This window comes from Pygocentrus nattereri, chromosome 16 (genome assembly GCF_015220715.1).
Source record: "Pygocentrus nattereri isolate fPygNat1 chromosome 16, fPygNat1.pri, whole genome shotgun sequence".
NCBI lineage: Eukaryota > Metazoa > Chordata > Actinopteri > Characiformes > Serrasalmidae > Pygocentrus > Pygocentrus nattereri.
Window position 1 is genome coordinate 10,288,950 of NC_051226.1, and position 12,403 is coordinate 10,301,352.

The following is a 12,403-nucleotide window of genomic DNA, read 5'->3' on the forward strand; positions in this document are numbered from 1 at the left end:
TGGGGTTACTGGATCTGAGCACTTTATTAGGTACACTTACATTCTATCTACACTCATTGTCCATTTTATCAGCTCCATGTTCAGTAAAGGGGCACTATGTAGTTTACAGACTGTAGTCCATCTGTTTCTCTACATACTTTGCCCATTTATAAAAGGTCAGGATCCCCACAAGACCACCACAGAGCAGGTATTATCTGGGTGGTGAATCATTATTATCACTGCAGTGACACTGATGTGGTGGTGGTGTGTTAGTGTGTGTTGTGCTGGTCTGAGTGGATCAGACACAGCAGTGCTGCTGGAGTTTTTAAACACCTCAGTGTTACTGCTGGACTGAGAATAGTCCACCAACCAAAAATATCCAGCCAACAGTGTCCTGTGACCACTGATGAAGGACTAGAGGATGACCAACACAAACTGTGTCCACCTGTTTTCCACCTGTGTCTTATGAACCCTCGTTAGCCCTCTTGTATTTAAGCCCTGTGTTTTCCCTAGTCTTTGATGGTCTTTGTTGTTTGGATGTTTGTAGTGTTTGATTCTTGTTTGAGGGTCTGCGTTTCTGTTTGTCATGTCTGATCTGCATTCTCTCCGTGTTGGCTGTTTGAACCTGGACCGTTTCGACTCTGACCCTGGATTTGCCCTTAATAAAAGTCGCTTATCTCAGCGTACGTGTCCGCCTCCTCACTCCTCCATGTTACAACTATAATAACATTGCCATTAATGCCATCAATGATCATTGCTGAAATTGCGATTTTCTTTCATATTCTGACTTATTGTCAAACAAAAGAAGCAGAGAATAGACAGAGCACAAAGGTAAATTCTAACAGGTAAACATCATTAACAGGAATGCAACTGTTGTGCATGAAAGCTATTTCAGGTGAAGTGTTTTATTCCAGTTCATTAATTTCCAAATCAGTCAGAATATCTGCCTCCTCCTCTTCCACCAGTAGGCAGGTCCGAGCAATAGCTGCAGTCACAGCATATGGGTCACAGTTGGCAGCCGGGCGGCGGTCCTCCAAATAGCCACGCTTGTCCAGGTCCACCTGAAGGGGGATGCGGATGCTGGCCGTTCGGTTAGCCACTCCTGCTGAAAACTCATGGATCTTGGAGGTCTCATGGAAGCCTGTGAGTCGTCGTTGGTTGTCCTGTCCACCGTGAGGGTCAGAGACCCCTATGTGTTCAGCATGGTGCAGGCGGAGTTTTTCTATGGCCGTCTCAATGTGCCTGATGTAGTGGGGAATTGGGGAGAAACAGACAGAAACCAAGAAATATGTATAATATGCAGAGGCTCAAACAGGTTTTATTATTTGCTTGAAATAGAACCAATAAAAATAAAGAACACCTTGTCCTGTCTGAGTAAGTGTGTGTTGTGATTTATAGTTCGGTTTGATGTGTATTAGTACGCAACAGCATGTACACTGGCCAGGCATTTTAGGACTTGGGCCTCTCTTTGCTCGGACAACAGCCTCAGTCCTTCATAGTTTGGATTCTAGAAGGAAACATTCCTTTGAGATTCTGGTCCATGTTGACATGATTGCATCATGCACTTCTTGCAAATTTTTCAGGTGCATTGTCATGCTGTGAATCTCCTGTTCTACCACATCCCAAAGGTGGATTCAGATCCAGTGACTGGGTAGGCCAATGAAGATCGGTGTCATGTTCATCAAATTAATTTGAGACGACTTTTGCTTTGTGACATGGTGCCATGCGGGAAGAAGTCATGAGAAGATGGGTAAATTATGGCCATGAAGAGATGCACATGGTCAGCGACAGTACTCAAATAGACTGCGGCATTTAAGTGATGACTTATAGATATTAACAGACCCAAAATGTGCCAAGAAAAAATTCCCCACACCATTACACCACCTCCACCAGCCTATACTGTTGGCACAAGGCAGGTTGGGTCCATGGATTCATGCTGTTGGCACCAAATTCTGACTCTACCATCTGTGTGTCTGAGCTAAAATCTAGATTCATCAGACCAGGTGTGTTTTTCCCAGTTTTCAGCTGTTCAGTTTTGGTAAGCCTGTGCAGTCTGTAGCCTCAGTTTTCCGTTCTTGGCTGACAAAGCATTTCTGTCTGCAAAACTGCAAATCACTGGTACCTTTCTAAGTAAATTCTAGAGATTGTTGTGCATGAAAATCCTAGATTAGCAGTTGTCCATAGGTATGTGTGTATATTATATATATATATATATATATATATATATATATATATATATATATATATATACACATACCTATGGACAACTTGTTTAACAGTAACCTAAATCAACATTGTACATCTGCTGCTGACAAAATAAACACTACTGTTCAAAAGAAATCACTGTTCAAATGTTTGGAATCAATTACCCAACAAGTTAGGTTTTCAATTACAGCACTGTGCAGATAACACCCTTCATTTATTTCATGCTACTGGCTTAATAGTCACAGCGACTATTAAGCCAGTAATGTTATTCATTTTTCAACAACTGTAAGTGAGGAGTTTAGATATTAGATAAGCCACTTGCGTAAGGAGGGGAAAGTCCAAGGAAAATAAACGACAAAACAAGAGCTTCAAAAAGAGTTCAGAAAATTATTTAAACCTTTAGAGAAAATAAAGGTTTAAAAACAACCATGCAAGACCTGGTAGACCACCAAAAGATAAGCTATCAGATAAGCAGAACATAGAGGAGAAAATCAAGCTCCACTCCTGCTTCAGATCTGGAAAAAATCCACAGGTGTTTCTGTCCATCTTTCCACGTGAGTCTGAAAGAATGTGTAGCTGCAGATTTCTTTGAAAAACTGAAAGCAAGCCTCATAAGCTGTGATAAAGGCAAAGGATGGCCAAAGTAAAACAGTCACAAGCAATTCCTGCATCACCATTTTGCCAACCTCTCTTCATTCGTTAGAATTAAACAGGCTGTTTTTGTTACTGTACTTTCAATGCATGAGCGTAACCTCACCTACAGCTTAAGAATGAATGGGTGGGGCTAAATTCCTGAATAGGTGGATGTAGGAAAATGTGTGTTTTCATCATATCATGAAAACTAAGGGAGTGAATAGTACGTTTAAAAAATTTAACAGTGTTTACATGTTGGAAAATTGAACCATCAGTCACTTACTGTTAAATGTATGTTCCGTTGCTTTTTCCTAATGCTAAAAAATGAATAACCTGTACTTAATGACCACTTCGACTTGAAACTGAATAAATGAAGGGTGACTTTTGCACAGCATATAAAACCAATTTTTTTGCCAGTACATGTATAAAACGGTCCATGACTTCACACATTTCAGTTCATTAGTAGGTGTGAGAAGGATGAAGATGAAGGAGGCAGGGTGAAGAAACAAGAAACACCTGAGAACAATTGTTAGGTGGGGTTACACACAAGATGCCAGCGAAGTGGAAAACAAAGGGGTGGAGCTATGTGGAACAGGTGGTATAGCTGGCGCAGGGAGGGAGAGTAGCAGAGATAACTGCTGTGACAGTCGTAAGCTGTAAATCTGTGTAATGTAAGGTATTCAATGATGAACAGAGTCATACATGATTCCATAATGGAATGGATGGATTTTGATGAGAATTGTTGTTGTTTGAAGAGTATGTGGAAAATCTCAAGGCAGATAACTTGACAAGTATTTTTGTAAATAGAGAATTATTGTATATTATTTATTATTTATTTATTATTTATTGTGTTCAGTCTGAGATAGGCTCCAGTACTCCCCCGCAACCCTGAGGGAGAAGCGGTGTGAAAATGTGTGTGTGTGTGTATGTGTGTGTGTGTGTGTGTGTGTGTGCCGTGTGTGTCTGCGTGTGTGTGTTCTTCCGAAAAAAAAATATAGAAAATTTTAACAAAACAACTACACCTACCATCAGGTTTCTGGTTTATAATATTTAAATTAACATTGCATATGTTATTGATTAAAATAACAACAACCGTTAAGATGACAAGTGATTCCAAACTTTTGAACGGTGGTGTAATATGTAATAATCTGAAATGTGTAGATGTCATATGTTGTATTCATGTTGAAAGCTTCAGCAGTACTCACTCCAGCCCCCCCTCAGCTCGGGTGGTCTCGGTGCTGAAGTTGGTGTGGCAGCCTGCTCCATTCCAGTTCCCTACCATAGGTTTGGGGTCCAATGTGGCGATCACACCAAAGTCCTCGCACACTCTGTGCAACAGGAAACGTGCCATCCACAGGTGGTCTGCTATCTCAATCCCCTCACACGGGCCCACCTGGAACTCCCACTGCGTACACACAGAGCCAAACACACTAAACCAACTGTACAGAGCTCAGAGAGCATTCAGCTTTTAGCAAACAGAGCACAGAGATGTTCAGTGATATGTGTCACTGAACCACACGTAGTGTGTCCTGCATTCATACTGAGCTTTTTAAAAAGTACCAAATGTGCTTTTGCTGTAGCTCAGAGTGGAATCGGATATGTGTTGTGACAATACAATCTAACTGCTCACCCTGTGGCCAAGACGAACAGGGATGCAGTCTTACTTTCAGCTCTGAAATGCAGGGGTGGGGCTAAAATAAGCCTCCACCTATGGACTAAAACTCTGTGTTTCAGTAGTGACACGAAAACATGGTATACAATGGTAAACAAATATACATGGTAAACAAAACTCCTGATAAATCAAAATCTTACAAGTAACAATTACACAGGTGTAAATGTATTTACACATATACACAGGTAACTTTATTTACACAGGTAAATTTACACAGGTGTAAATGTAGGGACAAGGGTTTGGGGCAGCCACTTCCCAACAGAAAGTGCTTTATAAATGAAGATTTTGTGTACATTTAGATTATTACTGTCTCAATTAAAGCAGTGGGCTTAAATAAATCATAACAGAATCCTTGTAAATATCTAAGGTCTGAATACCTAATTGTTTTTTTAAATGAATTATTTTTTCTTTTTACTGTGAGAGCACATCTACCTAATCAAATTTAATAGAATGGTCCTCTTTTTGAGGATGTGTGTTTTTTTATTGCCACCATTAAAAAAAAACCTGTGCATTCAGTGATATTACAACAGGCAAAGGAATTTTAGGCGTTGATCTATGCCTAACAACACCCCATACATACAAACAACAAAATAACAGTAATGCACCGCCTCTTGTGTCTTACTGCTTTAAATAGTAATAAGCACTAGACCCAATTCTTCCTCTAAGCAGTCTAGTTACAAAAGCAGACTGTGATTCCCAAGCCACATAACAGTCAAAGATTATGCCATGAACAGCATCAAACCAAACTCCACTTTGACTTGGAATCCACTCCCTTGCCAAATATTTATAGTACTGTGCAAAGTCTTAGGCATCGAAGAAGACACAGACAAAAATACCTTACCGGTTACAATCACTGTGACTGAGGTGATACCATCAAGGACCTCTTTCCCCAAGAGGATTGGATACATTTACGGCATTTGGCACGCACTTATCCAGAGCGGCTTGCAATGTGATCATTTTGCCCTGTTAGGCGAAGGTAGTGTTAGGAGTCTTGCCCAAGGACTCTTATTGGTATAGTGTAGTGCTTGCCAACGTGGGGGATTGAACCCCAGGCTACAGTGGGGGTCTACAGCATAGAAAGCTTACCCACTACACTATACCAACCAATACAGTTGGTAAAGGATACACTGTATACATTTGCATTATGCGGACCATCTATCATACATGTAAGTTTACAACTACACTTACAAGTTTTCAATTAAAAGAAAATAAAAAGTTAATAATATGTTGGTTAGAGGAATTGAAGCAAGAGATTCGCTGCACTCCACTCATGGATTTGTTCAGTTATATCTGCAGCACTACTGATTTAATTTAATTAAGCATTGAAAAAACCTTATGCTTTGGATGGTAAATGTAAATACTGGGCATTCTTGGGAAATAAGCACATTGACACATAACATTAAAATGCATTTGTATTTCTTCTAGTAATTTTTTTTATTTTAACTAATGAATGTCCGGATAAATGACTGCACATATAATTTTCTGAGACACCTGAGACTTTTGCACAGTACTGTATACATATGCATTTGTTCATTATACATAGACAAGAGTAGGAGATTACCTGAGAGGGCATGACCTCTGCGTTGGAGCCACTGATTTTGATTCCTGCGTACAAGCAGGCTTTATAGTGACAGTCCACAATGTCTCTACCGAAGGCTCTGTCTGCTCCTACACCACAGTAATACGGACCTGAAGTCATAGACAGAGAGAAAATATAGAACCTGTAAAGCATTAGGTTGAAGCTTCCATGTTTAAAGCTATGGCAGTATTTTATACACTATATACTTGCATACTACTACTATTTTTATAGACAACACAATGTAAAGGGCAGTAATAATGTAAAAATGGAGGTATATGTAAACTGTTAACGCTGAGTAGCTGCGGTTGAAGACAAGCACTATGCCACAGTGTGCAAAGGGGAATTATATTGGGGAGTGAGGAGGCGGACGCACGTGCTGAGATAAGCAACTTTTATTATGGGCAAATCCAGGGTCACGGTCAAAACGGTCCAGTTTCATACAGCCGACACGAAGAGGAGGACGGACAGACATGACAAAAATGAACACAGGACTCCAAAAAGTATAAACATAAAACAACCAGCACACTCAAACAGTAGAATCAAACAGTACAAAAACCAACACAGACCAAGGCAAACACAGAGCTTAAATACACAAGGGCTAACAAGGGATCACAAGACACAGGTGGAAACACAGGTGGGAACAATCAGGGGCGGAGTAACCAAACAAGGCCGGACTGGGATCAAAACAAAAAGCACGTGGACTAGACCAAAACACAACACAAACACATGGACAGGACTGGGAGGGGCCAATCGTGACAGGAATCTTCTTTTTTTTTTTAAGAATTATGCTGAGAAGTGCGATAGGAATTATTTTATACAAGGAAAAAGTGCAATATAGCTTTACGCAATAGTGAACATACTGTTGCCCCAACTGCTTACTCTTATGCTGGACTGTCTGATGTGTATTGCATCGTGCAGTGTAGTTGATATGTGATAGAGGGAAGCAATATCGGAAGAAATATCGGCTTGATTCTTGACTGTTATCAGACTGTTAGGCATAGCATTGCCTCCTCAATAAAAAAATGTTAAAAAAGATCTTTTATAACATGTTTTGTTTCTCACCCTGTGGTTTAGGGTAGCCCTTTGTTGGCCAGGCATAAGGATGTCCATCCACACCCAGCAGAGTGTACTCCTGCTCCATACCGAACCACGGGTGAAAGTCCTTCACCTTCTCCATGATCTTATTACAGGCGTGTCGAAGATTAGTGTCTACGCGTGAGTAAGAATCAAGGTGCAGATCATAATAAGTAACAAGTTTTGAGTGTTTTAACTTTGAGTGTTCATGGTTCAATGTAGAACCATTTTCTTTACTAAAGAACCCTTGAAGAACCATCATTTTTAAGTGTGTATTAAACTAACATGTAAGTTATGTATTTGTGAAAGTGAGGAAACGATATGTGGAATTTCTAAAGTTTAAAGTAATCTCTCTCACACAGTTAGATTTTGGAATCATTTTGATGTCTTTTACTGCATGTAGACAATCAGGAAATTGTGAATTAGGAGGAGGCTGAAGCTGCCTATTGGCTTCTGTGCGTAATAACATTACTGTCCATTGTAACAGACTGTATGCTACAGATGCTACAGATTGAAAATTGCTGAAAATTGTTAACTGAGGCTGTTTATTTTAGACTTTCACAGAGCATGGATGTGGTTCTTCATACCTGCAGGTTCACGGTCATATTTGAGCACCTCGCACAGCACCAACTTGTTGGGGTCCAGAGCGAAAGGGTCTCTGAACATGCGTACCGGAACCAGGAGCATGTCACTCTTTGTGCTCTCTGCCTGGCTCGTGCTCGAACCATCGAAGATCCACTCTGGAACATCTACCACAAAGCATACCAAACGATTACAAAAAATGTGTTAGTATGGTTTATTAGTAAACGAGCTACAGTTATATGCGAACTGGCCAAATGACATGTTCGGTTGATTTTCCATTGAAAATAAGTGAACACATCATCTACAGCAGGTGTGGTGAACTCCAGTCGTGGACGGCCGAAGTCCATGATTTTCCTACTTAAACACATCTGATTCAACCCAGGGGTTTGCTGAAAATCACCAAACTTTGCTGGAGTTTGTCACAGTTTGCCACCACTACTCTACAGAAAACACTTAAATAACTTAAATATGGCATTTTTCTGCTGGTTTTAGTCTACATGTTTCTGAATGTAACATATGGGAAAAAATAAAACAAAAAAAATTTGCCCCATGTTTTGTATGGGCCACATTTTATATTTTATTTCCCCCCCCAATATATTGTGCTAAATAATAGCATATCATTGCGCATTAAAATGTGTTTTCACTCACAAAACTTTGGTAACAAAGTTATATTTTAATGTTAAATTACAGCTGTTATAGTCTAGTCTTTTGTTAAAGCTTTGGCACAAAACTAAAAAATCTAAGTGCACTAAGTGCAATTGCATGAATACAATTATATGTAAATGTTTGGGCGCCCCTAGTCAAAGTATGTGTTCTGCTGATTTTTTTCAAGAGTACACATCTTGTACGCTTCTGCCCATTAAGTGCACAATTACTGTTCATTTATTAAAGTTAACATATTGGGGAAAAATAAAACACAAAATGTATCCTGTGCAAAAGTTATGGCACATAACACCATTGCAGGCCAATATGACCATACCATAACCATAAAAAACAGGGAGGGGAAGTTTAATCAGAAGTTCTTGCAGTACCTTCTACATCACAGGGTTCAGACTCCATGGTTCGAGTCTTGCTGCGCAGACCCTCGCCAGATCCATCAATCCAGACATAAGTAACCTGACACAGCCCACCCTGGGGTAGGCTGAGGTAGTGGGCGCACAGGGTCTTATTCAACTGAGAGCTAGCAGACGTGGAGGACATGGAGGTCGACATTGCAGCACCTGAGAGGACTGAAATCTGAAGTAATGAGCAGAAAATATCTGTTGTGAAAATATCTGAGAAGAGTCAAAGAAGGCAATAACGTCTCTGGAATAATAGAACAGAACGCATTGTTTCGCTTTATCTATCAAGTATGCAAGTAGAATCTGTATAACCTGCATAACTGCAGCCTGAATAGGTCATGATGCTGTTATGCAGGTCTTTCACTTTCTGTTTGCAAATTTAGTAAATTTAAAACAATGCATTTTCAGTTTTAATGCACGAGTGTTAAAAGCATTGAAGAACAGAAGATGCACAAACACACAAAAACATTTTCCTTGAAAAATATGGAACATTCTGAAATACATATTAGATCATGATGCCTTTTAAACGCATACTTACTCAGAGAGGGTGGGGTGTGATGTGCTTGTCCTTTCTGTTGTTATCTGCTCCAATCAACTCTTAAAACCTGTTTCAGATGCTGAATGCTGCTTTTATATGTCCCACAACACAAAGGAAACACCTACCGTAGGTGAATTAGAGCCTACCTGAGTGAATTAGATGCAAAGTATAACTTATGGAATAACACGCTCTATTATCACTACCTTCCACTGCCACAATCCCTTTCTGAAACCTATACCACATTTTGCAGGACTAAATGGACACTTATCTGGTGTAATTACATGCATATAACATCGTTCCTGTGCTTTGTGTGTTATATTAGTTAAAATAAATGGTACATTTCTTATACTATTTTTCATACCCTGCATGTTTCTTACACTTTCCTACATTTTATTTTTTCCCTGAGGTTCATTTATGGAAATTGTGCGATGTGATATAACAAAAGCTGCTATAAATCACTCCAGATGACCATATTTTAACTTCTGTTAATCCTTTGAATTAAACAGGATATTTATGTTGCTGTGCTGATAGACTTCCCTGTATTGGGCCTATTTAAAAGCAGTATGGACTGGAACACTCCTTGTAGCTTCAGTGTGAATAGGTGGATATATGTAAATGTGTTGCTTTTCATGACATCCCAAAAACAATGAATTCTAAACAGGCAGCTTAGTTCCCATATAAGGACTGTATGGGCTCAGGAGTGAATGGTACACTAACAATATTAACAGGACACTCTAGCCAAAATTAAAATTTGAACCCTTTGTACATCTGTAAAGTAGGATAAAGTTTAAAGATGGGAAAACAATTGGCTGAAAAACGATGGGATTTTTCAGGGCAGCTTTTTTGAAATGGTGAACACGTAAGGAAGGCAGTTAGCTAATATTTGGAAGCTGAATATAGTCTTACAGCCATTTAGCTGTAATAACTGTCTTTAAATCACAATTACAGTGGAGTGGCCTGCAGATAAAGAGGACAACAACCTAAAACCCATCATTAACGTGGTAGCTGTCTGACTATATGGATACCTCACTTCAGTTTGGTGGTCTTTCTCTGGCTGTGAAAGACAGAATCACAGGTTTTTACGGTTTTCTTTGTCACGTTTGTGTAATGCATGCTGGCTAATGTAGTCAACAAAAACAGGAACAATACATAAAATCGTGAATTCTGTCAAATGAATAAGGCTGTGGGTTATAATGGTGCGTTACAGAATACTGCAAAACACAAGAAATAGCCTATTCAGCTCTAATTATTTAATTAATTAGCATATGGGGCGGAGGGGAGGGGGATAAAATGGAAATGTGGTCTGTGCAAAAGTTACGGCACATTTCATGGTTAATGTTTTATTGTTTTCAATATGATAAGCTCAGAAAAAAATGCCCTAAAAACTCATATTTACTTTAATGCTTCTATAAAGAAGTGCAGAACTGCTTACAAATCCGCAGTCAGAAAGAACCCCTCGCCAGGCTCCACAGTGCACATGAATTCTTTGGGGAAAAGCATTCACTGATGCATGACCATCAGCTGAACTACAAATTACCCTAATTTGCTGAGGCCAGTTATCCACCCCAGTTATTCAGGACACAATTACATACTGTACTGGGACTCACAGAGACTGATGAGAGGGCTCTTTCTAAGTCATTCTCCTTGCAGATGGAGGCGTTGAAACGCACAGAGAGAGCATAGAGGGTCAGAACTCTTCATTAAGTCCGGTCCATCTTCACTTTACAAATAAGCATATAAAGTGTAGGAAATGCTGACTGAGGACTGAGTCTTGCTGGAGGCAGCGGTATTGGCTCTGCTGAACTGGCGTCACTTCCTTCTGCTGATATTATAGTTCAGAATCTAAGCTAGTAAATAAAAAACTAATCATAGTCAAAGATCTGCATGTACATGTATAACAGCATGTTTGTTCTCCAGACATCATTTTGGGCGATACCTGCAAAGTCTGACAGAACATGGTTGCCTCTAAACACTGATAAGAACAAGGCACTATTAAAGTGACCACACATCTTATCGGTCATTTAGAATAGAGATGTATATACTCATCAGCCACTTTTCTTGCTATGAGTAAGAATAGGCTAAATGGAGGCTGGCAAGTAGGAACTGAATTACTACATATAGGTCAATGACAGAATGTGCTTTTATTGTGTCCAAGTCCATTATTTTCCTGTAAAATTGTTTATAAATGCCTACTGTATCCCATAATTCTACAGTACAGTATCTCCTTCATGTGAAAACTGAAATGAAATTCATTTTAGGTATTTATGCCTAATTAAGTCTAAAACATCAGGTGGTGCCAACCCTATGCACAGATTACATAATTTGACTATATTAAAGTCTAAGTAAAATAGTTGGACATGATGTTATGTTTGAAACATATAAAATCACAACATGTTGCAAAAGTTAAGAATATTAGTTGCTAAATTTTGGTCCATAAATTAGATTTTTCTTAATTGTTATGTCAGTAGATCTTTTACAAATATTAAATAAAAAAGTCATGTTTTTGAGTCAAAATCAAGTGCTATGACTTCAGGAGCTAAAACAAACATCAATAAATACATAAATTTATGCAAAAATCCCAGCAACGCTGCCCGATACACTCAGTACAGCACCACACACATTACCATGCGTCAGTCTCACTGTTGTGCAGAGAACAGTCCAACACCCGGTTAATATTTTGTCATTAACATGCCTGTGGTCAGAATCTACCACTGCTGAATGTGGTAGAGATGAGCAGTTGGGCTATAGTCTGTAATTGTACACCTATGCAGACTTACAAAGTCGGTGGTCTTCATTAATTGGTGAGTGAAAGTGCAAAGCAGGAATTTCTAAATAGTGTATAAACTGGAAGACACTGTACATTGCAATGCATAAGCATCCTGCTAAGCAACAACATAATGCAAAACATATTGCATTTAAAAACCTCACACCAGGTCTTGTGATGCTGTTTTGCAGTCTGCAGAATTCTTCAGATAAACAAATCCTACTGAATCCTACACTTGAATGCAGCCATATGAATAAAGGTCCCTTAATTGTTTTAGGCTTAGACACATAGTTCTTTCATTGGAACACAATCTGTA

The 12,403-nt window shown here is 39.3% G+C and overlaps 1 protein-coding gene across 1 annotated transcript; it reads right to left on the bottom strand.

Annotated features, from left to right (window-relative positions):
- Positions 1-568: 568 nt before the first annotated feature.
- On the bottom strand, positions 569-11,804 carry LOC108436808 (glutamine synthetase-like). The gene is made up of 6 exons (XM_017713517.2): positions 8,756-11,804; positions 7,730-7,891; positions 7,131-7,277; positions 6,051-6,178; positions 4,023-4,222; positions 569-1,221 (listed from the first exon to the last, which is right to left on the bottom strand). The coding sequence occupies exons 1-6, from the start codon at positions 8,934-8,936 to the stop codon at positions 885-887; spliced, it is 1,155 nt and encodes a 384-aa protein (XP_017569006.2). The 5' UTR covers positions 8,937-11,804; the 3' UTR covers positions 569-884.
- Positions 11,805-12,403: the final 599 nt, after the last annotated feature.

What these genes read in the sequence shown, in the direction of transcription:
- LOC108436808 (XM_017713517.2), bottom strand. Translation starts at nt 8,936, where the DNA reads ATGTCGACCTCCATGTCCTCCACGTCTGCTAGCTCTCAGTTGAATAAG. An exon ending in TGAACCCTGTGATGTAGAAG is followed by an intron (nt 7,892 to 8,755) that starts GTACTGCAAGAA and finishes GCTTTGTGGTAG; the next exon opens with ATGTTCCAGAGTGGATCTTC. An exon ending in GGGCTACCCTAAACCACAGG is followed by an intron (nt 6,179 to 7,130) that starts GTGAGAAACAAA and finishes CTATGACTTCAG; the next exon opens with GTCCGTATTACTGTGGTGTA.